The sequence below is a fragment of the Diadema antillarum genome, unplaced genomic scaffold (assembly GCF_040938485.1).
Source record: "Diadema antillarum isolate AM-2024a unplaced genomic scaffold, OU_Dant_1.0 scf00000131, whole genome shotgun sequence".
NCBI lineage: Eukaryota > Metazoa > Echinodermata > Echinoidea > Diadematoida > Diadematidae > Diadema > Diadema antillarum.
In genome coordinates this window covers 450818-475395 of record NW_027271020.1, presented here as the reverse complement: position 1 = coordinate 475395, position 24578 = coordinate 450818, and the positions used below count along the sequence as shown (strand labels likewise).

The following is a 24578-nucleotide window of genomic DNA, read 5'->3' as shown; positions in this document are numbered from 1 at the left end:
AGGCATTATCAAAGCTTTCAATAACCGAATCCAGGACAACCTGTTGCTTACGTCAAACATTATTGAGTGTCTCCGCGCCCTGGTGCACAAATCGACGCCAAGGAACGACATTTTATTCCCCTTGCGAGGCACGTTTTGCTTCTACAAAGCGGAAAGTTACTCTCAGATGTCATTTATGCGGAATAGAAAGAAAGAACGAGGGAATGCAATAAAGAGAGATTCAAGAAAGATTTTGAACCGCGAAATATTGTATGAAGCCGTAATCTTCCTGATTGTTACCAGACGAGCGTTCGCCTTGTTCTCAAAGTTTCAGGAATTTCCCCCCGCGCGGGAAAAGTTTTGTGTTTGTGCAATAAGCTCAACGCTCCAAATGGGTCTACAGAAATCTGTTTTTAATCAAGAGTAGACCCCCTACAGTTCACGTCCGAGGAAAAAATACCATGCCAGGTCACTGTAATTTGTATTTTGAAAAAAAAAATGAATAAAAAGCAGTGACCTTGAAAACCATATTAGCCTTATAAAAAAAGGGGTTTTTTTTCCTGTCCTAAAACGAGGGTAATTGTTGCTACCACGGTTCGTCAAGTCCTGATCATCTAATTCTATAGAAGGTAATCCTTATTTTGCACTTGCCCCGTTAATTCCTTGGCTTTAGATTCGGCGGTGCCAAAGGAAGAGTGTGCATCGTCGATATGGTTGAGAAATAATTCAAAGTCGCGAATTGAAAATCCAACATCTTTATCTTACAGCCACTATTTCTAATTTGCAGATGAAACACACACACACACACACACACACACACACACACACACACACACACACATTAGCTTTAGTGTTTCAAAATAGTTCTAAAATGTGAGCTAGGGATAACAACATCCAATGTAAGAATGTTATTCAGTATAATCAATGTTTAACATTGTTAAATATACAAAATGCGAACGATAGTGTTATCAAAATCATTTATAGAATAAACCGTCTACAGTTACAGTTTATTGAGAAAATTAGTGATATCTCCTTACATTTGCGGCTTTATTGCCAAATTTATATATGGTAGGATGTTTTGTGATACAACTGAACTAAATATATGTATCAAATGTGATAATCGAACGTTATAACCACTGCTCTCAATGTTAAATAGTGGCTTTATCTCACGTTGAAACAGGCAAAAAAGCAAAATTTTCTTCTGAGCTTGCGTTGAAACACGCAAGTATAGTATACGTAAGCAAAAGACTTGAAAAAACAAGTCCAGAAAAAGCACAACACGACGCACACATTATACTCACAAACACAAACGGAATATTCTACTATGACTATACAGCAGCATTATTCTGGCTTCCAGATTTATGGGTTGCTTTCCCCCGCTTTTGTGTCCATTCTAGTCATCTATGCAAGTATGTTGTAAGAAGGGTCAGGGAAAATGCTTGTCGTAAAGACTATTATCAAAGCTTGAGTTAACGTTTGGCACAGTTGCGTAGTAACGTTCATATACTGCGGACCAAAACTGTTGTAATGTCGGAGAACAGCCAACGGTATTGAATGTATAGAAATATGCTTGTGTGTGTGTGTATGTGTGTAAGTATATCTTTCTCTTCAGAATTTTGGTTTCATCCTTTAAATGATATGCAAAAGTGGGAATTGCTTCTATCATAATTAAGAGAGAACACAGCCCGCAGAAAGATATTTCTGTAAGATCTATCCAACTAATCTATACAGCGTCACAAAGTAAAACGAACAATCGGGTGAAAGAAGTACTTTGTATAATAACAAAATCTCATTTACGCTTTCTTACAGTATAAATCTGGACGAACTCCGACCATTAGTTCGGTCACTCCTACGTACAACGTACCAGGTAAGGTCTCGTTTGTTGCTTTCTTTTTACACTAGATCTATGCCTGGTAAATATGTCAGCTCGTTCAACTTCACAGTGTATATTGGTTTTTGGTTTGGTTGTCAGTGGTTGCGATGATTATTTGTTCGTCTTTGCTTGGTAAAATCATATCATCATGTAATGTGCCACTATGGAGAGGACAATTAGGTCCAAGGTTTCCCATTCGATTTCATCAGAACTGCATTCAAAGTCATGAATTCCAATAGGCTTTCAAGTTCAAATGATTTTTTTTTTTTTATGCTATGAGCATTCAATTCCATGTTATGTCATTCCTTACACATTATTTACTTCATTCAGTTTATAGAGAGAAAGTCATTCAAATTGGCAATGCGAAGTTGTCATACATATTCTCGCCAGCTGGGTATATAGACAGTCAATTTCGTCGACATTAACCGTTCAAGTTCTCTTATAGGCACACACCTCGCACTGTTAAAGTTCGATTTCAATTGATATAGGCACATTCTGTAATTTTACGTGATTCATACCGGGTTTTTTCACGTCATATTCATCCCTCTTCATTCTTTTAATCATTATTATTTAATCTTCATTTTCAAATTTCGTTTTCAAAGTTTTATTGTCCATGTGCATTTCCACAATCGACCTAGCCGTAAGCTTTTTTCGTTTGTCCGTTTAAATCCCTAGAGTGTAGGTCATTTCTGACACGTCGTCTTGCTAGTGGCCAGTAAACGCTTCAGCTAACGTAGCTCTGTCTTTATCAGAGATATTCATGAACTCTCCTTTAGCCGCCGCCATAGTCGTGTATTGATGAATGTATCTGTATCATTAGAGTTATATGAGCTCTTGCTTGGACAACAGTTTGTTAATGGACTGAAAAATTTCAATATAAGGAAATGGTCTCATTTCAAGGAACATTAAGTTTGCCCAATTCATACAAGTAGGCGAAAAGTAAAAACAACGACGACGACGACGACGTAAGCAGTAACAAAAGACACCGCCAAAATGCTGTAAATGCTTGCCTGTCATGATTATCAGAGCGGTGCAAGTGCGAATTTCAATGCATTTTACGTGTTTTGCTTTGTTAGTATGAACGCTCTTTCCTGAACGTTCATGTGAAAGAATCATGAAATTGCATGCAGATAACATTGAATTGAATGAATAAGTTAACTTTTTGAATGTTGATCTCGGTGATCATTCAAATCGTTCGAAACCGATTGATCGCATTGTTAAATGATTTGCAATGATGACGACACTGGACGGGAAAACTTATGAATGATTTTGGAACCAGCCGTCTTTTACTATACTGTGCAGCTCCTACACTACTGATTGAGAAAAAAAAAGTATGGTAATGATTCCAGTGATGGTAATGCTAATGACTTAAACGTTATGAAGGTTGTTTGAGTTTATCATTCGTGAATGATTAGATTTTTTAAAAGGAAACTCAGCCCTTTTTTTCCTGCTATATTATTCATCTGTATTAACGAAGTATACTAGATCGAATTCAACTTCTCTAATTACAGAATATTCGTGCTTATGTTCTCTATCAGAGGAGTTGGGTTTTTTCTGTAGTCCAGTTGCTGATTTTCTTTTTTTTTTTCGTAAAAAGAAAAGAAAATGTGTTTTTGCGTGTAAAAATTACGAACAACATTCAGTTGCTTTGTGGACTGTATGAATATTGGTTTGTCGTGGCCGACTTGCCATTGGTTTGTTGACTTTTCCACCATAGGTACACAAGCAGTTTGGTGATTAGAAGAAATAAATGGCCAAGCTAGCCCCATTTGACCCCGAAAGAACACTGCTTTGTCAATAATATTTGATCTTTGCGCAAGCCATAAAAGTTACTGCAAAAATCCTGATTATCACCAAGTATCAACAAGACTGGAGAGATCCAGGCAAAATTGAAATTTAATGGGGAAAAAGTATGTTCTTTAGGGGATGTGGTTCACTATGATTATGCCTGAAAGAATCTCTCATAACTTAGTATTGTAAATCAACTGGATTTATGTTTTTGTATTCATATTTATTTCACATTTTGGTCTCACACAGAATTTCCTTGCCATATAATGTTCATGGCGTGGGTGAATTTGCTCTCCGTGAACCTCAAAATGCGCGTAATATACCTCTCTATTCAGACAATATACTATTATTGGAAAAATGAAGATGTCAATAAACATTTCCTCTACATATCAGTATCTTAGGATTTTGCAATGATATTGCGCATATCTAATCATTTCATATACGTACATGTATTTACGACCTGTGACTCTCTCCTGTAACATTCTAGATTTTCTTCATGTATACCGTAATAATGAATAGAGAAAATTATTCAAAAAAAAAAAAACAACAGTGGGAAATGTAGCAGTTTTATATTGCTATAACATTTGGGGTAAGGGGGTAGATCGGGTTTAATCCACTGAATGTTGGTGAAATGAGAGTTTGAGAAGTACATTCAAATAACGAAATAAAAAATAAAGAAAATATAAGGGGACCCCACAAAAAAAATTAAATATACTCCTCATTGTACATCAGTTAAAATAAAAAATCACGTTCAATTATGATACTTGAGGGACAAATAGCGCCACTAAAGACAGAAAAGTGCCAAAACAATTCTTTTTTTCACCATAGGCTCACCAGTGACGATTCGCGGACGGATTTTCACCGAATACTACGACTCGCTTCAGTTTACAGAAAAAGATACCGAAGATTATGACGATGATTACTTGCTCATTTATCGGTACGTATTTCGTTTCTTATGTTTCATATTAACACGTAAGGCAAGTCAGGGCACATAATGTTATGAAAGAAGAAGAGGAGGAGGAGAGAGAGTGAAAGAGAGGAAGAGACAGAATACGCGTGAACGAGTGTGAATGGAAGTGAACGGTCTTTTCAATGCTTATGCGCGTGTTAGCGATGACGATTTTTTTTTTTCAGAAACAGTTTCCTTCCAGTTAAATATTAAGCACGAGAAAGCGTGTTAAGTATATACTGTTCAATGATAAAGGAATAAGTTGTTCTTTGTGTGTGTGTGTGTGTGTGTGTGTGTGTGAGTCTGTGTGTTTGTGTCTGCTGTGCAGTGTAGTGCCGTTATACTAATGGTAAGAAACACACATTTATTATCATGGTTTACATTATTGTACAGTAGTAAAAAAAAAATGAACCCTTTGCGGGAACAAGCATGCATGGTTTCGTTACATTGCTGGCCTGTAGCCTTGTATACCTCCTTAGTTATATGAATTGACATTTTAGCGTGATGCATGAAAGCTAATGGAGCTAATGATGATGGAATTGTGAATAAAAGGAGGTTTGCTACGCTAAGTAACATTGACCCTTTTATGAAAAATTGGTCTGCAATAATCTAAAATGGATTATTTGAAATGATATATGTATTGTCTGATAATGTATTCATTCCAAACTTTATTTTTCATTGTTTTTCCTCAAAAGAATTCATTTCTGTGATTATATTCAGTGAAAATTGATTGCTTTGCCAAATAACAATTGTAGGGTGATTGAATACCAATATATTTATGGCGACAGAGATCACTGAATACGTAAATACAATAAGGATGATGGAAAAACACAATGGGTGTGATTATATTCACTATTGTTTGAACAATCCGCTCTCCCTGTGTCTTGCTTTACTTCAGCATCTACTGGGGGCCTCAAATCATTTGCGATCCAGAAGATCCGGCCACGGAAGAACTGTGAGTATCAGAGTGGTTAAAGTGTCTACCAACCATTTGGGGGGGGGCCGGGGTTGGTGAATGTTGCTCAACTACATAATTATACTGTGCTCAAGTAAATGTTTAATGACTCATATTGAGTCCAGTATAATCATACTTCCTCAAAATTTTGTACCGGTTTCCATAACCCCTATTCCATCTGTTTATCTAACTCCCATAGTAAGTTTTTTTTTTTTCTCGTTATCTGTTTATTTTACGAGTGTCAAGTTATTTTCCCCGTTTGCTTGTTTGTTTTCTGTCCGATTTTTGATAACAAAGAAAAAACAACCCTGAAATATACGTATGTATTTTGATAAATTCAAAACGTAAATTTATGAATTTGTTCTCTTTTGGGAACTTCGAATTGTACATCGCATTACAGGGCTGCTAAAACGCATGTTTCGTGAAGAAACACTATACTGAAGTAGATCTTTTCCGTAGGATAGTGCAAATCCTTGCACCCAATCATGGATTAGTTTCATGGATGCTTATCATGTCGCCCTTTTGAAGGAGAAGTGGGGGTGGCTGATCAATACTTCCATCGCAGTTTTGTCACATGTTTCATGAATATTTTTCTCTCTCGTCAAACGATCTCAGCTACGGCATCGAACTCGACAGCGAGGATTCGCAGTATGGCGAAATCATCTGTCGGCCCGACTCGAATCTTGTGGGTAAGTTATACAGCTAATCGTCTATATTATGTGTACATATCCTGTTGAAGAGTCCCGTGATGTGTTTGTGTATGTGTGCGTGTGTGTGTGTACGTACGTGCGTATAAGAAGAGCAAGAGGAAGGAAATAAATTGGAGTGTACAATGAGGAAAAAACAATATTTCGTCTTCACTAAAAAATATGTGATTCCACTGACGTATGTCGTTATTCCGTAACCGCCCCCCCCCCGAAAAGAAGATGGAAAAACAGAGAGAACACAATACATTGTCAACCAGTGTGAACAATTTGCGTAAGTGCGAAATTCGTCCCTGCATGGATGGAAGTGCAAATGGTTTTCTTTTTTCATGCGCATTTTTGTTTTTAGTTACCTTTTCTGTCAGTATCACGGATCAGCGAAGCAAAATTTAATGACTGCTCAAATTGGCATGAGTGATCTTACGGTTAAACGGCGACGTCATTAAAGAGTCAGTCTTCCATGTTGTGATTGTCTGGTGTTGTTCAGACACGACAGGCGCCACCTGAGTAAATACATCCTTTTGGTTAGCTTGTTGACATCGCCTCTCCTTGGTAACCACGAAACAGAACTCATAATGAGCGCTCATCTGGAAGATTCGAAGGGCGATATTCATCCGGTGTGAGATATACGTTAATAAACATCATTAAGAATAACAAGGGAAGTGGTGTTTGTGCAAAACTGCGTGATACTTGACAAAATGTTTGATTAGTGGTCAAATGTCAATATTGGCTGCTTGACTGCTAGAGGTGTCAGACCGCTGTTACTTCTGCCATCTTTCTGTCATCAGTCATCGTAAGGACACCGTCACAGGTGTTAAGTCATCAAGGGTTATCATAATCTTTTGTCTAAACACACACCAAAAAGTTTGAGCTCATTGAACTGAACCGTATCGGTGTCGGGGTTGCTTTCTCCCGACCTCAATATGCCTCACTAACCTGTTGCGACGATTTCAATTAAAGCGTTTTAAAGCTATTTGCAAGTCGTGGTTAAAAGTGTTTTACAACGAACGCTGGAACACTGAAAATATTGAAATGGCGGCGGTGATGGGTTCGCGAAACTTGGCGAACATAGGAGATATAATACAATATTCACAAATTCAGAAAGAGGTGAAGAGTCTAAATGCAAAAACAGACATATCCATTTTATCAACCTGAGTCCTGAGGTACTTGAGCTGCTGTTGTAAAATCAGCTGCTGTAAAATCAAGTAAATTGAATGAGACGTATGTGATAATATGATAATCTCCTTTATAAGATTATGATTTTAATGTAACGAGAGCAGTATAATTGAAAATATCAAATTTTGTTCTATTTTATGATCTTACTCAAATAAATTCTAGAATAACGTTTTTTGCATGCAAACTCTTGTATTATCTAACCTCTTTTGCACCCCCCCCCCAAAAAACAAAACAAAAAACTAGAACTAAAAAACTAGAACTAATAAAAAAAGAACTATCCCAAGGGAGAAAAATAATACTGTCCTAGATTGTCGTTGGAGCATGTGATACGATAGGCGTAGTCCTTTATACAGACTTTTATAGATATCATTAATGTTTTTAGAGTTTATTTACTGTAACATTTTAGCGCGTATATAACTCTTAATATCAAGGAATTGTTTTCTGTTGCTGTACACAGAATATATACAAATTCAATCTAAACGTCTTTTTCTCTATTAGATGAATTCATATTCATGATTATAGGCACGATAGGGCAGTTGCTTAGCAAGACTTTGGAGGATTATCTCACGTACTAGACAAATTACAGTTGAAGAAACTAATGGCTATCGCCACACATTAACAAGCACGCATTGCTGATGATTAGAATTCCATCATGGTGCTTGTTACGTAAAATCTAGGCCTTCGTCCGTCCATCGTCGTTCCTTGAACAGCAGGTCCCATAGAATTTTTTATCGATCGCTTCTTTCTTTTCTACTCTTGCTTTGATCAATCAGAACGTCTTTATGTCTGCAAGGAAAGTCTGTCTATAGGCGATCATGTGATCACCTCGTGAAGAACTCTTCTCTATATACTGGTACAGTGATTATCGTGACAAATGAAAAGCGCAAATGAAAGGAAGAAACTGCTGACGCAAAAACGAAAACTAAATGAAATTGCACTACTTATCAAACAGCACCAGCACAAGATATATGAATGTAAATACAAAATCTTGAAAAACAATTCGACTTATGTATAGGCACAGTCTTTCTGCCGTCCATGACTATGATACGAGACAGATCTTTGCTTTTTACTGCATACGGACTGAACCTCCATCAATTTTTGGACAAGTTTTAGGAGAGCTTTCAAGTAATCAAATCTTGTAATGCCTAGTGTAAAAGCAGATTATTACTATTTCATGAGGTTTTGCAAAGGAATTAAGCTCATCATTTACCAAACTTTGGAAGAATGCAACTTATCTTGCGCCCTTTGAAACACGTTTATGCCGTGCACACGGAAAATAAAATCAGAAACTTTGCAAACACTGGAGCAAGCAAAGTTCAGTACATTATTGAGACATGTTTGCGAAGCGGCAAGATTGTTTATCGTATTTTTATGCTTAGCATTTTAAGCGCTTTTCTTCCTATTTCTGTTTCTTATATGACGCTATGTTTCAAAATACACTGCAATATCACAAACAGATTGTGACATCATGACAGTTACTGCCACGATGTATGCACACGTACGTGTTGATTTGGAATTTATGAAATAATAATGACGCATCATTATTTCATAATAAAAGCGCCTCTCAAGTATTTTATGTCCTGTTTTGTGATTGAATTTTTATTGTCTTTTATCTCTTGTAGGTTCTTATCGCCTGACATACCTGGTGTCTGGTACGTACGGTCGGTCACTGTCCGAGCCGGCATCGCTCTACGTCAGCGGCGAGCACAAGCTCTACCACTACCAGACACATGCAGGTGTGACATTCTAGTCCCAATAAGTGATATCCATGTTTGCTAGCAGATTACTTTTTAAATCAACCATGACTTTTAAAGGATATCTAAGGGTAATATGTAAATGATTGATGATTGAACTTCTCTTCGGATCTGCATGATATATGAAGAACATTGATGTGATCACGCGTCTTAATCAGATTGTTTTGCTCAATAAGATAACTCGAGTTTGGCTGCTGCTGAAACAGAAATTGATTGGTCCTATGAGCATCATATTTTGTTTATTCATTCGATCTATTGTTCTTTAGTTTCTTATAAAGCTTATAGATACGATGATTCTCACGGTAAGATTTAAATCTGGATTAACTCTCTTAAAGAAAAACAAAGAAAAGTAAAACAATCAGCAAATAACTCTTTTTCTACTCCAAAGTTATATTTTCAATATATACTCTACCAATTCCGTTTGATTTGATTAAAAAAAAAGCGGGGACATGAATGTTGCTTAATTCACTCTTGCCATTTCTCTCCATATCTCATTTTTGCTGCTCCTGTCTCTTCCTCTCATTTCCTCCATTGGTTCCAATGCGTTTTATCTTATGAAACACAGACGTTGCAACTGTCTCGCCACAAGAGGGCAGTCTTTCGGGAGGCACCGATGTGGTTATTGAAGGATCGTACTTCGACTACACCGATCCGGATTTGGCCGTTTTGGTCGGAGGTGAGTATCTTGCAGCTTTAAATGGTTTTGGTGCATGGTATCGATACAAAAGCCAAATTTCAGTCGTAAGCCGTGATAAATGAAACTCCGTATAATGATACGAGTTTAACATGCACTATTTGTTGAGATGTGATTGTTCAAAGTGTATCTTTGTATTCATTCTTCTCTGAAAACAAAACAAGACATAACAGAAGCAGGGACAGAAATACCATGGTTCTATACACGTATATCCTATTGTTCTCTTCTTCTAGCCAAGAACTGCTCTAGAAATCTGCTTGTTACATTTGCAACATTTGTTTAACATAATTGTTTTTCTCCTTTTCGTCTATAGGTATTCCTTGTGACATTTACAACGTCAGCAGCACAGAAATCCTGTGTCGCACCAATCCAGCCAACGAGCGAGTTTTGCACAGCAACGCAACGGTGTTTCCCGGGGCACGCGGCATCACGCGTGAGGTCTGGCACAATACCTATGGAGAGTGAGTGTTAGCAAGATTTCAAAATGATAATGTCCCGTCTTTATAGTTTCCTATCCGATTTCTTTTTTTTTCTCGTCCTTTAATTAGGCAATACATTTTCCTTGTTGCTGGTAATTTTGTTTTGCATAATTTGTACAAGGTGTATGTGGTGAAGCATGGACATTTCTTTATTGGAAGTTTCTGTGTTTCATCTTTACTTTCTGTCTTAAGATGTGCAAACACACACACACACACACACACACACACACACACACGAAGCATGTGGTTGAGTACCTCATACTTTTTGTCATGCAATCTTACAAACTAACGCTCCACTTTCTTCACCATCCGTCTGCAGCTTGCGAGATGATTCGCTCTGGAACACATCAGCTCCGGACTACTGCTCCGAGACACGCGAGTTTTCGAGCTCACCAGACTACAAACTGTGCAGCGAGTCAGACCAGTACATATCTCGGCTGCGAGGATTCTTCGTCCCGCCATCAGATGGGAACTACTCGTTTTTAATCTACAGTGACGATGAGTCTATTCTTTACCTCAGTCAGACGCCGTTTCCCTCGGACAAGGTATCCGATCTTCCTTCGACCATTAAACAACGCTCTAGTCGATATTCAATTCGTCGTCATTTTCGCTAGCATATCGTCTAGAAATAGGAATGCCATCTACGTACTTGAGTGTTTAAAACTGTCTCGTCTCATTGTATAAAAATTCTCAGACAAACATAAAAACTGACTATACGTTTATTGCTTCAGGGCTCTTGTAAACTCCCTGTGTGTCACTGTAGGGAACCAGCTTTATTGAATTGTCGTTGTCAAAACCATTTTGCAGAAAGAGGGTACAAAGATAAGTATTGTGACGTGAAGCGTTTAATTAGACACGGACAGATAAGGCATTGATTCTTTCACATGTTTACTTATGTTCCCACTAATTATCTGCTCATCTAGGTATATCTGTATTCATATATTCATTGTTATCTGCTTATCTATTCATTCAGTTTATTTATTTGTTTATGTATCCATCTATTCATTTATCTATCTGCCTGTCTATCTCTATATCGATAAATCTATCTATCTATAAATCTATCTATCTATCTATCTATCTATCTACAAATCTATCTATCTATCTATCTATCTATCATTCCATCTATATATCTATCTATCTATCTATCTATCTATCTATCTATCTATCTATAAATCTATATATATATATATATATATATATATATATATATATATATATATATTTTTCCGCACCCGCAGGAAGAGATAGCAGGGTGTCCCCATGCTACCAACAGCTTCACTCGCTATGAGGAGCAGACGTCTGGCATGATGTACCTCCAGGCGGGCGAGAACTACTATTTCGAGGCCCGGATGCGCGAATGGGGAGGGAACGACTACCTCAAAGTCGGTGTCTTCATCTTCGACACGCCCCTCATAGCCTCTCAGTACTCCGGCGTCATCAGCGAAGAACAGAGTATCTTCATCGATTCCGACGTCCAGAATGAAGTTCAGGTTTGAACTCTTCACTCTTAAGCATCTAAAGGTTTCGTTTATTTGTGTGTATACATGTATGTATGTGTGTATGTAAGTATGTATTTATGTATGTATGTATGTATGTTTGTATGTATGTATGTATGTTTGTTTGTTTTCAACGTCAAAATCTACGTACTAAAGAAACTGGTTTATTTAGGTTTCACGCTATCAGGATTGAAGAACAGAATAGAGAAGGTGTGATGCAGTAGTGATATGAACCAGGCAGAAAAAAAAAGACAAACACACACACTTGAAAACACGCACGCACACACCACGCACAAACACACATACTTAAACAATTAAGTTAAATCAGCGATTTTTTTTAGATTGTCGGTCGATGCTGGCTGCTCAAGACATCACTGGTAAGCAACAACAACAAAAAATCCTTCGCAAATGGAATTGTTTCAATTTGTGGTATATTTGAGCTGTGCTGTCGTTGCTGCTGTTGTAACAATTTACCTTACCGAATGCAACATTCTTTTTGCCCTCCCTCAGTCTATAACGTACGGAGCTGGGCTACACGAAGTACAGGAGATCAGGGTCGGTTACGGTTGCGTCGGCATCTTCTGTGATGACGACGATGAGAGCTGGATCACCACCAACTCTCCCACAAGTGATGCCTCGAACTCGACGTCGATCCCAACCACAGCAAATTACACCAGTGATGGTAACAGCACCGCAAACATGACCACATTTGATGACGAAGGTAGTGGTGACGAGTATGCAGGTTCCTTCATCCTTGCCTACGGAGGCGAAACGACTGGTAAGATAAGACTACATGTAGCTGTGTTTATTTTTTCCTTTTTTTTTTCTTTAGCGAATAGCGTAGAATGTGAAACCTGTTCAAGGCGCTTCGACTTGGGTAAAATTTTGCTTGAAGCAAGAGTGTAACGGTTAACATGGGGAACTCACAAAACATGGTCCAATATTCACATTTTTTTCATGATTACTGTAAGGAAGAACTCACCAGAATTACATGTGAATACAGTAGATATGATATTAGCATGTACATTTTTGTTATTTCAGAAAGACGCTTCGATAACCTTAACTGCGACATTGACGTACTCAAGCTGAAGTTGTAGGTCCCCTACTAATCTATGTTAATACGCTGCAGCTTGCTAATATGAGTCCTTTAGCTTTTGAATTTTATTTGAAGAGTGTTGACCTTCAGTGTCTTCAGCAAAAATCTTGTATTAGCCATAAAATCTCATTGACACTTCTGTGATAATTGTTAGGGGTATTAGCTGGTTATGCTATATTCAAGAGATGCAGTAGCACAGTGTTTTTTATTTATATTCATTTCTGGTTCTGCTTGTTTATCGTACAGATGAATTGGAAGTTGGGGCTTCAGCGCTGGAAGTCGAAATCGCCCTCAACGGCCTGGCAAATCTTTCAGCCACTCCAGTTGAAGTAACATCTTATCAAGAAGGGGACACAACTGTGTACAGGGTCGTTTTCGCATCCAATTATGGTGAGTACAACAACACTTTTAAATATAAGTTTATTGAGCTCGTTAAGGTGATAGATTATACGTCATACCATTATAACCGTTAAGTTCTACGGAAATTTGACTTTTTAATGATCGTACATATTTTAATTCGCTCTTTTTTACATATTTCACTTTCAAACACTTTACAAATTTAACGATGAGCATGTTATGTGATATTTCGATCCTCCTCCCTCATATACTCTTCCTGTCTCCTCCAGCAAAACATAGGGGCGCCACTTTGACTCAATAGGGAGCTTTAGATTTTAGACGCGCGGACGTTCAGAGGGGAAAAAAAACATGGTCTGAGCGTGCCGGTACTGGATATTCATGCAAATCACTTTAAACATTTGAATAATCTGTGCTTATACGTCGATGAAGGGCAATTGTCGATTAGTTGCTGCAAAAGTGTTAATGCGTCTTCTTCTTCACGAATGATGGTTAATATATCACTAATTTGATACAATAATCAATGTCCACCCCACCCCACAGCCTCATACCCATTGATAGAAGACGCAACAAATGAACTTGACATCCAGGTGAACATTACTCGGGCTACCCATGGGCATGTTAACGGCACCAAGCCATCTCAGTTTCAAATCCTCTACGATGGCCAGACCTCCTCTGCGCTGACATTCGACTCCACCGAGGATGAAGTGAGTGCATCATTTATAGCTATTTATGATTTCAGTTTTCATATAAAGAGGGCAACTTGTTTAGGCCAGCTTTGATTGTTCCATGGTCTTGAGTGATGGCACCCTTTTGCTCATGTTGTGTTTAGGACAGGATTGCTGTCATGATGATTTTGCTGTTCTTGTTGTTTCTATGTCAGATTTTCCAAACAACTCTCGTGTCTTGAAAGGCATAAATCAGTCTTTGCGCCAGCCACTATATTTATGAGACTACATTTCTACAAAGAAAGTTTGCGCAGTAGTCATCCCAGCCACGTTTTTATGTATGTATCTTAGCGAACCATCACTCTCCAAGCTTTAATGTGCAACATGTAACCTTTCGTCGTAACCATTCGCGAGAGCTTTGCGACCTCAGTTGGTGTTACACTAAGCTGGCAAGGTTTAAGAGCTTAAGTTTTGAACCACTTGACAGGATACGAGGATATCATATACATTTTAAGTCAGTCATTCTATGTTCAAGCTAACGCACAATACAATGAACAAAACCATTTTCTGGATGTCATCCCTCCTTCGACTGAAAACTACGCGTACCTTGTATTGCTAGTATACTAACTTATTGCTAGTATACTAACTCAGTTGATTAGACCGCGAATTATTAATAACGATATCACTGGTTACCCTAGCTGTATTGGTTGCGCTCCATTACAAGGCAATGCATTTTTAGTTTATCCTCATTACCTATATAGTCGTTAAGAGGCGGCTCAAAGCCTTTGGTTGTTTGCTTATAAGAATTCAATGCTCCTTCAGCGGGCACATAAAGCAAAATGAATTCTAATCTAATCTAATTTAATCTAATCTAATCTAATCTAATCTAATCTAATCTAAACAACACTATTTCATCCGCAGGTACGAGATGCAATTTTAGATATGATGAAGGTCAAATGTACGTCCAGCGGGGGCGGGAAACCACACTACTCCCAAGACTATGAGTCGGCTGCCGTGGGCAACGAGTACGGCACTCGTGTCATCGACCAGGAGCCGTTCTGTGGGCGGACATCGATCCTCAATCCGACCTGGATCTTCTACGAGGGAGTCATGGGAACTGCCGGCAGCTTCGATTTGAGATACATCAGTAATGTGAGTCTTCATCCTAGGGCGTGGCTCATTTAAGTGAGGATATCATCCCTCAGAATAGCATTATGTGATAATGAAATCATTAATGATTCTCAGTCGCTACAAATTACTACTCTTACATACTAATGATTATGATATAGACAAGTGCAAAAATTGTAATCGAGTATACAAGTTGAGTTATACAAAGGCAACGGCCGGACAACATTGTAACCAATCTATCTTTCCTCTGAACAATCGGCATATCTATCTCTGGCATATATGATGCCGCAAGCCCATATTAAGGATCCATAAAAGAATGCATTTTTTGTATTATGATATGATGTTTTCTGTGCCAGTCCGTATACGCATAGCATACAAATGGGGTTATTAAGAAACGACATCTACATGAATAGGGTGAAGTAAACTCTGTTTTGTTGCTATTGGAGATAATTACATCCTAGCTCAATAACGCTGGACTGGCTCATATCATACTTAGGTACAAGACGCTATGCTTCGTTTCTGCTTTTCTTTTCTTTCTTTTTTGCTGGCTGATATGGCTGATTTTTTTCTTTTTCTTTTGATGTTACATCGATTTATCCGTTCTTACACTGTCTTATGCTTCGAGAAATAATGCATGAATTATAACATTTCAATTTGAAAAAAAAATGACAATGTGCAATTTTCTCTCCCTAATTGTAGCTCTGCTTTGCTCATCGTGGATACGGACTGAACGGCAGATTCTACGTCTGGGTCTCATGGATTGACAAAGATAAGAGCAGTCGCTTCGACGCCTTCAATGTCGACGTGGACTTCGTTCGTAACGACGAGTACGTTTTCTATCAAGCTTGCCACTCCGTTTGTGATCCTTTTCTCAGTGCGATGTGTTTACCCACTGTGTAGTGATAACGATTCTTTCTTTAACTTTATTTATGTGATATATCTGGCGTTGCTATGGACTTTTTTTTAATTTTATGAGTTCGAAATATTTCATTCAATGTCGATTCGTTCGCTTTTTTTTTTTTATTTGTCTACAAATACGTATGACGTATGTACTATACGTACAATCAGAACAATCGTGCGGCCAAAATTCACTCATGATATCATGTTTTGAAACTCTCCAAAGCAATTAGTCTTAGTAAATGATATACTTGGTACAAGTAAATAGATAAATCAGCGCTAGCATATACATACTTTTGTAACACGCACAATGATAAAAATATGATGCGGTGAATACCCGGTGATTCATTAATAGGTGCATACTGAGAGAGAGATGTACTGTGGAAAAGAGTTCGAAGTGTCAAATTGAGAAAACAATGGTTACCTGGGACGTTCCGTCTGTTTTTTCTCCCCTCCCTCTCTCTTTTGTAGTTGGCAGCATGTGTGCATCGACCTCTACGACCACTTCAAGCTCACGTGGATCAATAACGCCATTCTGTCGGGCACAGGCATCTCAGTTGAACGCATTCGCCTTTACCAGCTCAACAGTGACGACTTCTACATTGATAACATCCACATTGGCTCCCGAGAGGACTCATGTAAGTGTGGTATCAGAGATGATTGTGTTTGCAGTCTCTAATTTCCCTCTTCTCTATCTTATAGCAGGTATAATCATGATATAAACTCTCTCTACATAACATAGGTACATACCCTGTGTATAAGGGAAAGGTGGAAGGGAACGTCCACAGACTAACTATAAAGATAAGACAAGTCGGCGAGCTCTCGACTTTTGTGAAGACTCGGGGTGCTAGATCCATAATGCTCGTTGAATTCTTCATGCCCCGTCCCATTGAACACTCTTAATGTAAATCGTAATCCATGCAGATCATTACGGAACTTCGTCACTAATGCACATGTGAATCTGTTTGAATATGCAAAAGGCTACTTGTCACGCCATTGCATTTGTCTCATAGGCTTAAAGGTCTGCAATAGATGGACAAAATGAGATCAGCGACAATAATCCACAAATTCATGCCACCAAACTTTCAAGTGGCAAGGGAATGAATGTAACCATCAGTCTATGTAACATCTATTATGTTCATTTATTCTTGTTATACTCTCAATTAAAATAATAGTCTTTAAAATCGACTCCCAAAGTATGGTCAATAGCAACATAAATATCCAACAGCAGTGTCAATAGTCCTAGTGGTTCGTGTAACAGAATTAGGTCTGAAATATGACTTATATTCCAACTAGAAACATCATGAAATCATTTGAACGTTATTTCTTTTTTTGCTTAGATGATATGCGGATACCTGCGGTGAAGCCAAACGGTAATTTCATCTTGGACGTGCAGGTGGAAGCCGTGACTGCTGGTTTCTCTGTCGAATTCGAGCCCGCTCACTGCGGCTACGCCTTCCCGCTGATTGGCATCAGCGAGGCGGACATCAACGCGGGGTCCACCGAATCGGGAAGTGACGCGGTGGTTTTCAGCAGCGGGGACTGGGAAGATGGAGCGAGCGCGATGGTGCAGTCAGTACAGAGGGCAACGCCCCCTGTCTTTGGTACCTTTTCTCTGGCCCAGGTGGGCGGCGGAGTCGTCAGAGGTTGGTGCTACTTGAATTTAATTTTGTAGATAGAAAATAGACTTTTTTTCTCCTTTTTTTTGTACATAAGATCAGATTCCGCATGTGCACGACACCTGATATTATACTCTACCAACAAAGAAGTCAACTGTCTTACTTATCTATCCATTGGAAAAATTTATAGGCTTATTGAATTTGCTGAATTCCGATAAACACAGAAAACCAGGCAGGATATTTTACAATTAATGGGTAGATAAAAGGAATAGCTCAATGGAAGACGTATGATCACGGAACTTGAAGCCCACTATATTTAAGTCAGAGGAGAAATCACATCATAATTATACCAAAGAGGCTCGTACTTCATTGACATCAGTTAAGGTCTCAATGTAGCGTCAGCACATATCATTTGAAAAATACAATGATTAACTTTTGCTGCATCTCAACATTGAGTGCCTATGTCAAAAGGAAATAAAATGATATATGGTTTCTACACAGCTTAAAGGCATTAAATAGATAATTTATGACATGAAAAGCTTGACAGCAGAGTACGAAATGACAAATATCTACAATAGATGCTAACATAACCTTTGACCTCTATTGCGCCCTCTCTACAGACATAAGTGGACAGGCGACTGCGGCACAAATGAAGGACATGCTAGAAACGTTCTTGGACACTGGTGATCTAGAAGTGACCCGCGAAGGCTCCTGTAAGGGATTCACCTGGAACATCAAATGGGTCGGCAAAGGAGGCAACCAAGGGGACCTTGTGGTAAGGAAATCCGCACTTAATAGCCCTCCCCCCCCCCCCCCACACACACACAAAAAAAACAAAACAAAAACAAAAACAAAAACAAAAAAAAAACCAACAACCTACCATCAAACAAAAAACAAACCAAGTCTCATTTGCTGCAACATCAAATTAAGTTATTTCAAGTCAAGCAAGACATACGTATGAAATCGTACACAGCATCTTTTTATGTACAATGAAAGGGAAGATATAAAATTTGACATTGATGCAAAACGCTGACACAAAGAGAAACAACGAAGTGATATTGGCGAATTACATAGAGCCTCTGTGTATATATTCATCGAACAGGTGGTGGAATCCAATTTGTATAACAACGTCACTAACGTCACGATAGCAGTGGAGCAGTTGGCGGATGGAGGTGTCTTCCTGGACGAGATTACCGGAGAATTCTTGAGAACGGCTAACGACCAGCCGCAGGTAGGTCTCCGCCTTCCTTCAAATCCCAGTCTTCAGCTTTTCAGGATTTAAAAGGCAAACTTTTTTGTTTTTAGTCTTTTCAAATCAATAGCCCTTTTTACAACTCTGAAGGCATTTACGTTATTTACTGGAGCTGAACGCAAAAGCAAAACGAAATCCCTTCAGAGAACTGTTTTTTTGCATTCTGCGTCTCACAAAGTGACGTAGTTTTCTTTCCAGCTCTTGCCCTGAAAACAAGATGGATGACATTTCATCCAAGCTTCTTACCCTGGATTAAGTGTCGCGATGAATTAATTTCTTGACTCAAAGCTAAAAAGGGATCCGCACCAGTCTCTGAAGTTGACAGCCCGTTTGAATCAAGATGTCTGAGATATATACAAGGATATTAAAAAAAATGCTACATACTTAAATATAACTGTTTCCATCAGCCTTGCAACTATGCAACAGTTTAACGCTTAAGATGTGTAAGTGATTCTCTTCAGGAATTAATCTAGATACCAGCAAAGCTTTATGTTCTATCGAACCTTGAGAAAGGGTTACATTTCACAAAATCACGACTCCATAGCTTGTAGCCAGCAGACTCGAAAGGGCTGTAGAGAGAAGAGACCTCCGTGAAAATGAGTTTGAATTGATTGTCTGTGCCCATTGCTTCTCGTTTGTCTATGAAAACAGGTTGAAGTGATCGTCAATGGTATCCCGTCTTCCTGTCACACCGCCTCATGCTCATTTGAATATACACCAGAAGCCACGCCCAGTGTGACGTCAGTCATTCCCTCAAGAGGTATGACCTCGAAACTTTCAAACTTAATCAAATGAAGACACAGCGCTGATCTAGTACACTTGGTATCTGTAATTGTGAAACGTTATTCTCTGCTGGCTTGAACAAAACCGTACTGAGAAAAAGAACTCTGTAATACAGGAAATAGAGCAAACATGGACAAAAGAAAAATATGTATGTAAATATAAAAAGCATGCCCTATTTGTTTTATAACGGTAACAAAACATCGTCATGATTGACTTGATGGAAGGAAATGAATTGATGGAGGTTTTGGAAGCTTAACTAATCTGACTGCCCGTGATCCTTTTTCGTGGAATTACAATGTTCAAATCCAAACAAATTTAGGATTTGTTACAATTACAGTGATATTGCCTTATAATTTTATCATCCGTGGAATACATTTTTGTTACCAAATGACATAAACAATGCAGCTGTAACTCCGGTTTACACTTAAAAATACCATCACTATCTTGTAGGATCTGCTCACGATGGTACCAGCGTGGTCATACTCGGGAGCGGTTTCGGATCGTACAGCTCCCAGAACAACGTGACCATCGGCGGAGCCGATTGCATGGTGACCTTCGGCAACGAGTCCCGGATCGAATGCGACGTAGGAGAGGCTCAAGGAGGAGTCTACAACATCTCGGTGGTCGTGGAAGGCAGAGGAACAGCGGCTCTTCCAGCAGGTGGGACCTTCCTGAAGGAACTCGAAAAATCATGATAATCATGATACCGTATCTTAATGTGTACATGTATGTTATCTTCAGAGTAGACATGAATTCCAAGGTCAATCTTTGTGTCAAGGGCCTGCATGTTTCACAGAGATTGAGCGTAAGTTGCAATCAATCGCAAATTGTGTTTCATAACTTTGCGATTGATCGCAAGTAACGCTCAATCTACTGAAAATTACGCTTGATTTTCTTTCTTGAAATCAAGCGTAAGTGTCTTTATGAAACAGGACTTAATGCTCTCGATATTGAACTCACGCTCGTTTCACCGAGTTACCCGTAATAAGTCGAGCGTATCGCAAGATCAATCGCAACTCTTTTTGGAGAAAACACTAGGGTTTAACAGAGAGGGATGCATGAATCATACATTTATAGATGCATAAACTACCGGATGGAATGTACAATAAGATTTAGACTTAGCCATATTGTAACCCACTGTTTGTCCCTTACTGTACCTGTAACATCGTCATCAAGTCTTGTTACTTGCACTTGCCTTTCAGGTGGTGCAGAGTTTGAGTACACGTTCAACGTGACAGGAGTCACACCCGACGAAGGCAGCGTAGCCGGCGGGACCGAGGTGGTGATATCGGGCTACGGTCTCGGTGGTTCCAGTGAGGTTGAGGTCAGCTTCGGTTCCTACGAGTGCCTCGTGGTGTCCGCGAGTTACGATGAAGTAACTTGCAGAATTGTGCCACAGGTGGGTAAATGCGAGTATTTTTGTCGTTATTGCAGTGCAATTTATGTTGGAATTGTGACTGATACCCTGAGAGTTATTTCTCCTTGAGGCTAGCCCTGTAACTGGTAACATTGTGTCAAAATGTATGTCCAAACTACAGAGAACATAAGACAGTACAGGGCTAAAATGATTGATACGGGCACATGCGTGGTGTTTGATTGCCACATCATATTGTCACTATGTAGGCCTATCTGAGGAAGATTATTACATAACTTTAGTTTTGGTCCAAAAAAAAAAGGCATCGGTGGAATAATTCATTTCAGCAGAAATGATACCCTTCACAAACGTGGTCAATGAAAATTAGATCTTCTTTTAGTGGTATGCAAAGCGTGGGCAAATTATATCCTTTTTTGGCATGAACGCCATCGTACTCTTGTACAATATGATCATGTATAGAGAAGTTACAGCAGAGAGTTTAGAAAACTTTACAATGTATTTTTATAACGATTTAATGACTACGTTGACATACGCATGTACCTATTTGTAGTAAAAGTCATACGAAATAACATGATTATCACAATGTATTCCACAGACCTCATCTCGTCGCCGGCGATCCACCTTAACGGCCGATCTGTACATTGCCGTCAATGGTATAACAGTCACGGTGGCGGACGTGTTCACCTTCAATTCCAGTCTGACACCAACCGTCACTGGCGTGGATCCCGAGTATAGCAGCGTGCTGGGTAATACCATTCACCCCTCTTTCTCCGTTGTAACTGTAGGCCTAATGGGTCTCGTATGATGTATTGATATTGATGTATTGATATTGATAATCGCATCTTGCCATATTTCCTATCGCGCATGCGAAATGAGTTGTCAAAAATCGTGTTTGGAATATCATTAGTACGCCATTCGTCATGCCTCTAAAATGTCATCTCCTCCTTGCCCAAAGCTTAAATGGATATCTGACAATGCATAGGTGAGATCGCATGTGGGCCAATAGTGATAGCAAGGCACTCTGGGGGAATATTAGACGATCATATATTGCAAAAGTTATACCCTGGATGGATATTGACTCAGGTCTAAATGTTTAGAGTTCTTATTATGCAGAAATGCATTATTAAAATAGATTATGCAAAAATCACCTTTAATTTTGCTATATACCTCTCTTGACATCTTACAGGTGGAGGAAATATGACGATCACTGGATACGCGTTCGGTTCCAGTGGAGCCACGGTAACTCTTGGGGGTCAGTCGTGTGAGGTGCTCTCCCAGACGTCGACATCTATCGTGTGTGAGATTCCTGCTGGACCACCGGGAGACTACGAGGTGGAAGTCAATATCGATGGTGTCGGCACTGCAGACACGAGGTATACACATTTCATTATGCACTGTTCAAATATCAATGAATATTACCCCATCTTAATGGAATGTGCTCCGAGCGCGCCATGCATCTATCACTGCAAAGGAGTTCATCCTTAAGTTAACACGTAATGATATCCTTGTTCCATATATACACCATTCTATCAATCCGCTGTATCAGACATGTACATTTCAATTAACAAGCATTGCACTTGTGTAGTTGATGATCTATAAGGAATGATGTGGTGATGACTTGTATCTTCCATAACATACAAATAAGTGTATGATATTAATGGTGATTGCCATATTGTGTATGGCGTGCATATCATTTTCATATGGGTCGGGAGAGTCTTATGTGTCATACAATATCAAAAATACAGTCAGATCAAGTTATCGCAATCACAACCAGAACGTCAAATATAGAGAGGTTGGTATTCTTTCAAACATGATAACCGTGTTGTTTGTGTTTCTCTTGGCTCCCTCTTACCATTTTTTTTTGGTATTAGTTCTGTGGGATTCTTCAGCTACCTGTTGAAAGTGTCAGGGATATTCCCCGCCCGTGGCTCCCTCCAAGGCGGCACCACCCTCACCATGAAGGGTGCAGGGTTCGGTAGCGACTCGGGGAACATTTCCGTCACCGTCGGCGGCTACGACTGCGAGGTGACGGCCGTGGCAGACTCTGAGCTCACTTGTGTGACGACATCTTCCAGCACCACTCATTTCGTAGACAACATGGGCCGCCACGCAAGTAAGGCTGTGTTGGCTCGCTATAATCATCCTCATCATACATAATTGTCATAATGATCAAAACTACGATTTATAGACTGTTAGTTTAATTCTTAACTACTTAATTCTTCTGGCCTGGTAATTTCATCTCTAATTTCCCATATAACGATAAGATTGAAGGAAGCATTCTTCCGTGTTATGCATGTATTTTTAAAAAGCACTTACGTCATTCACATTCTATTTTGTGTTAGTTCCGTATGATTTCTTAGTGTTGTTCAAAGTAGCAAAAAAAAAATGCAATATACATGGCTGATTTTTCTTCTTCTTTTGGTTAAATTTTGTATCAAATCATCCATTCTTACAATGTCGTGTGCTTCGAGAAATACTGAATAAATTATATCATTAAGAAGAAAGAAATGCAATCCGAAATCAAAGGTATGGAAGACATAACAAATCAGAAGAACCAAGTTGAATACGGTGTGAAAATGCATCATTTCAGGAAAAAGGAAATGTATTCATCAAATTGTCTCTCATATTAGCACTAGTTAATTTCCAATTTTCTTAAATTCCCCCAGCTTTTGGAAGGGGTTACAAATGGAACCCGCAGCACGTGACTGCTAGTACAGGAGACTCCGTCACCTGGTCATGGACTATCGACCCATACGTCAACGGCATTGGCTATGCTGTGCAGCAGACGGAGGACGGAGACTCGGTGGCCTACGATGGGACCGGGTTCTACAGCGGTGGAAGATCGACATCGTCTGGTAGGCTGCAGATTTCAGCTTTGTTCATTTTCACCGAGCATTACAAAAATATATACTGAGCATGCAATAAAGCAAGAATGTCCGAGATTAAATTGAAATACACGATGTTCTTAAATCATACGTCTAACTATTTGAAATAATGTGACTGGTGGGAAAATAGCAATTCGAAGAAAGGAGAAGTATCTTGTGAATAGCTGACCCATGTGCTATGAATTAACTTGCATACCTTTACCAGAATATGAAATGTCAAGTAAGTTGACAAGACCAGATAATGAAAAACAACTCAATCATTACAAAACAAACTACAAATACTTCTTGAATGGTAAGAATACAAACAATATGCCTTTAATGAGCTCTATATGAATAGTCTTTAATGTTTGTATTTCAATTTCAAATTACTGATGGTTTCCAACACTTAAATTTCTCTAGTGATGGAATTCCATGAATACTAATCTTGATATATAATTCAATTATTTAATTGAAGTATGAGGTGTGCATAGAAGATGATGATTTGCAGAATTTCAAATTTCATATAAGTCAATTCCCCATGATTCGATGTGGACTGTATGCCATATGACTGTCTGCCATATGTAAAAAAAAAAAAAAAACAAACAAACAATCATTATGAATGAAAGCGGGTGAAAGCTGTCCATCACGTAATGATATGAAACTGTCTAATTCAAAAGGGACTTGAGAATTTTTTA

The 24578-nt window shown here is 38.8% G+C and overlaps 1 protein-coding gene across 1 annotated transcript in view; it reads left to right on the top strand.

Moving 5' to 3' along the window:
* LOC139720635 (fibrocystin-L-like) overlaps window positions 1–24578 on the top strand; it is a 59444-nt gene that overhangs the window by 8414 nt on the left and 26452 nt on the right. The window contains exons 5-29 of the mRNA XM_071631991.1: window positions 1789–1846; window positions 4469–4577; window positions 5488–5544; window positions 6160–6233; window positions 9047–9160; window positions 9744–9854; window positions 10186–10333; window positions 10671–10896; window positions 11590–11841; window positions 12358–12625; window positions 13190–13333; window positions 13841–14004; window positions 14887–15117; window positions 15793–15920; window positions 16462–16628; window positions 17331–17636; window positions 18230–18384; window positions 18712–18840; window positions 19513–19621; window positions 20095–20304; window positions 20847–21043; window positions 21615–21765; window positions 22206–22392; window positions 22891–23132; window positions 23686–23874. Coding sequence (XP_071488092.1) covers window positions 1789–1846; window positions 4469–4577; window positions 5488–5544; window positions 6160–6233; window positions 9047–9160; window positions 9744–9854; window positions 10186–10333; window positions 10671–10896; window positions 11590–11841; window positions 12358–12625; window positions 13190–13333; window positions 13841–14004; window positions 14887–15117; window positions 15793–15920; window positions 16462–16628; window positions 17331–17636; window positions 18230–18384; window positions 18712–18840; window positions 19513–19621; window positions 20095–20304; window positions 20847–21043; window positions 21615–21765; window positions 22206–22392; window positions 22891–23132; window positions 23686–23874 — 4126 coding nt within the window. The remainder of the gene's footprint in view (window positions 1–1788; window positions 1847–4468; window positions 4578–5487; window positions 5545–6159; window positions 6234–9046; window positions 9161–9743; window positions 9855–10185; window positions 10334–10670; window positions 10897–11589; window positions 11842–12357; window positions 12626–13189; window positions 13334–13840; window positions 14005–14886; window positions 15118–15792; window positions 15921–16461; window positions 16629–17330; window positions 17637–18229; window positions 18385–18711; window positions 18841–19512; window positions 19622–20094; window positions 20305–20846; window positions 21044–21614; window positions 21766–22205; window positions 22393–22890; window positions 23133–23685; window positions 23875–24578) is intronic.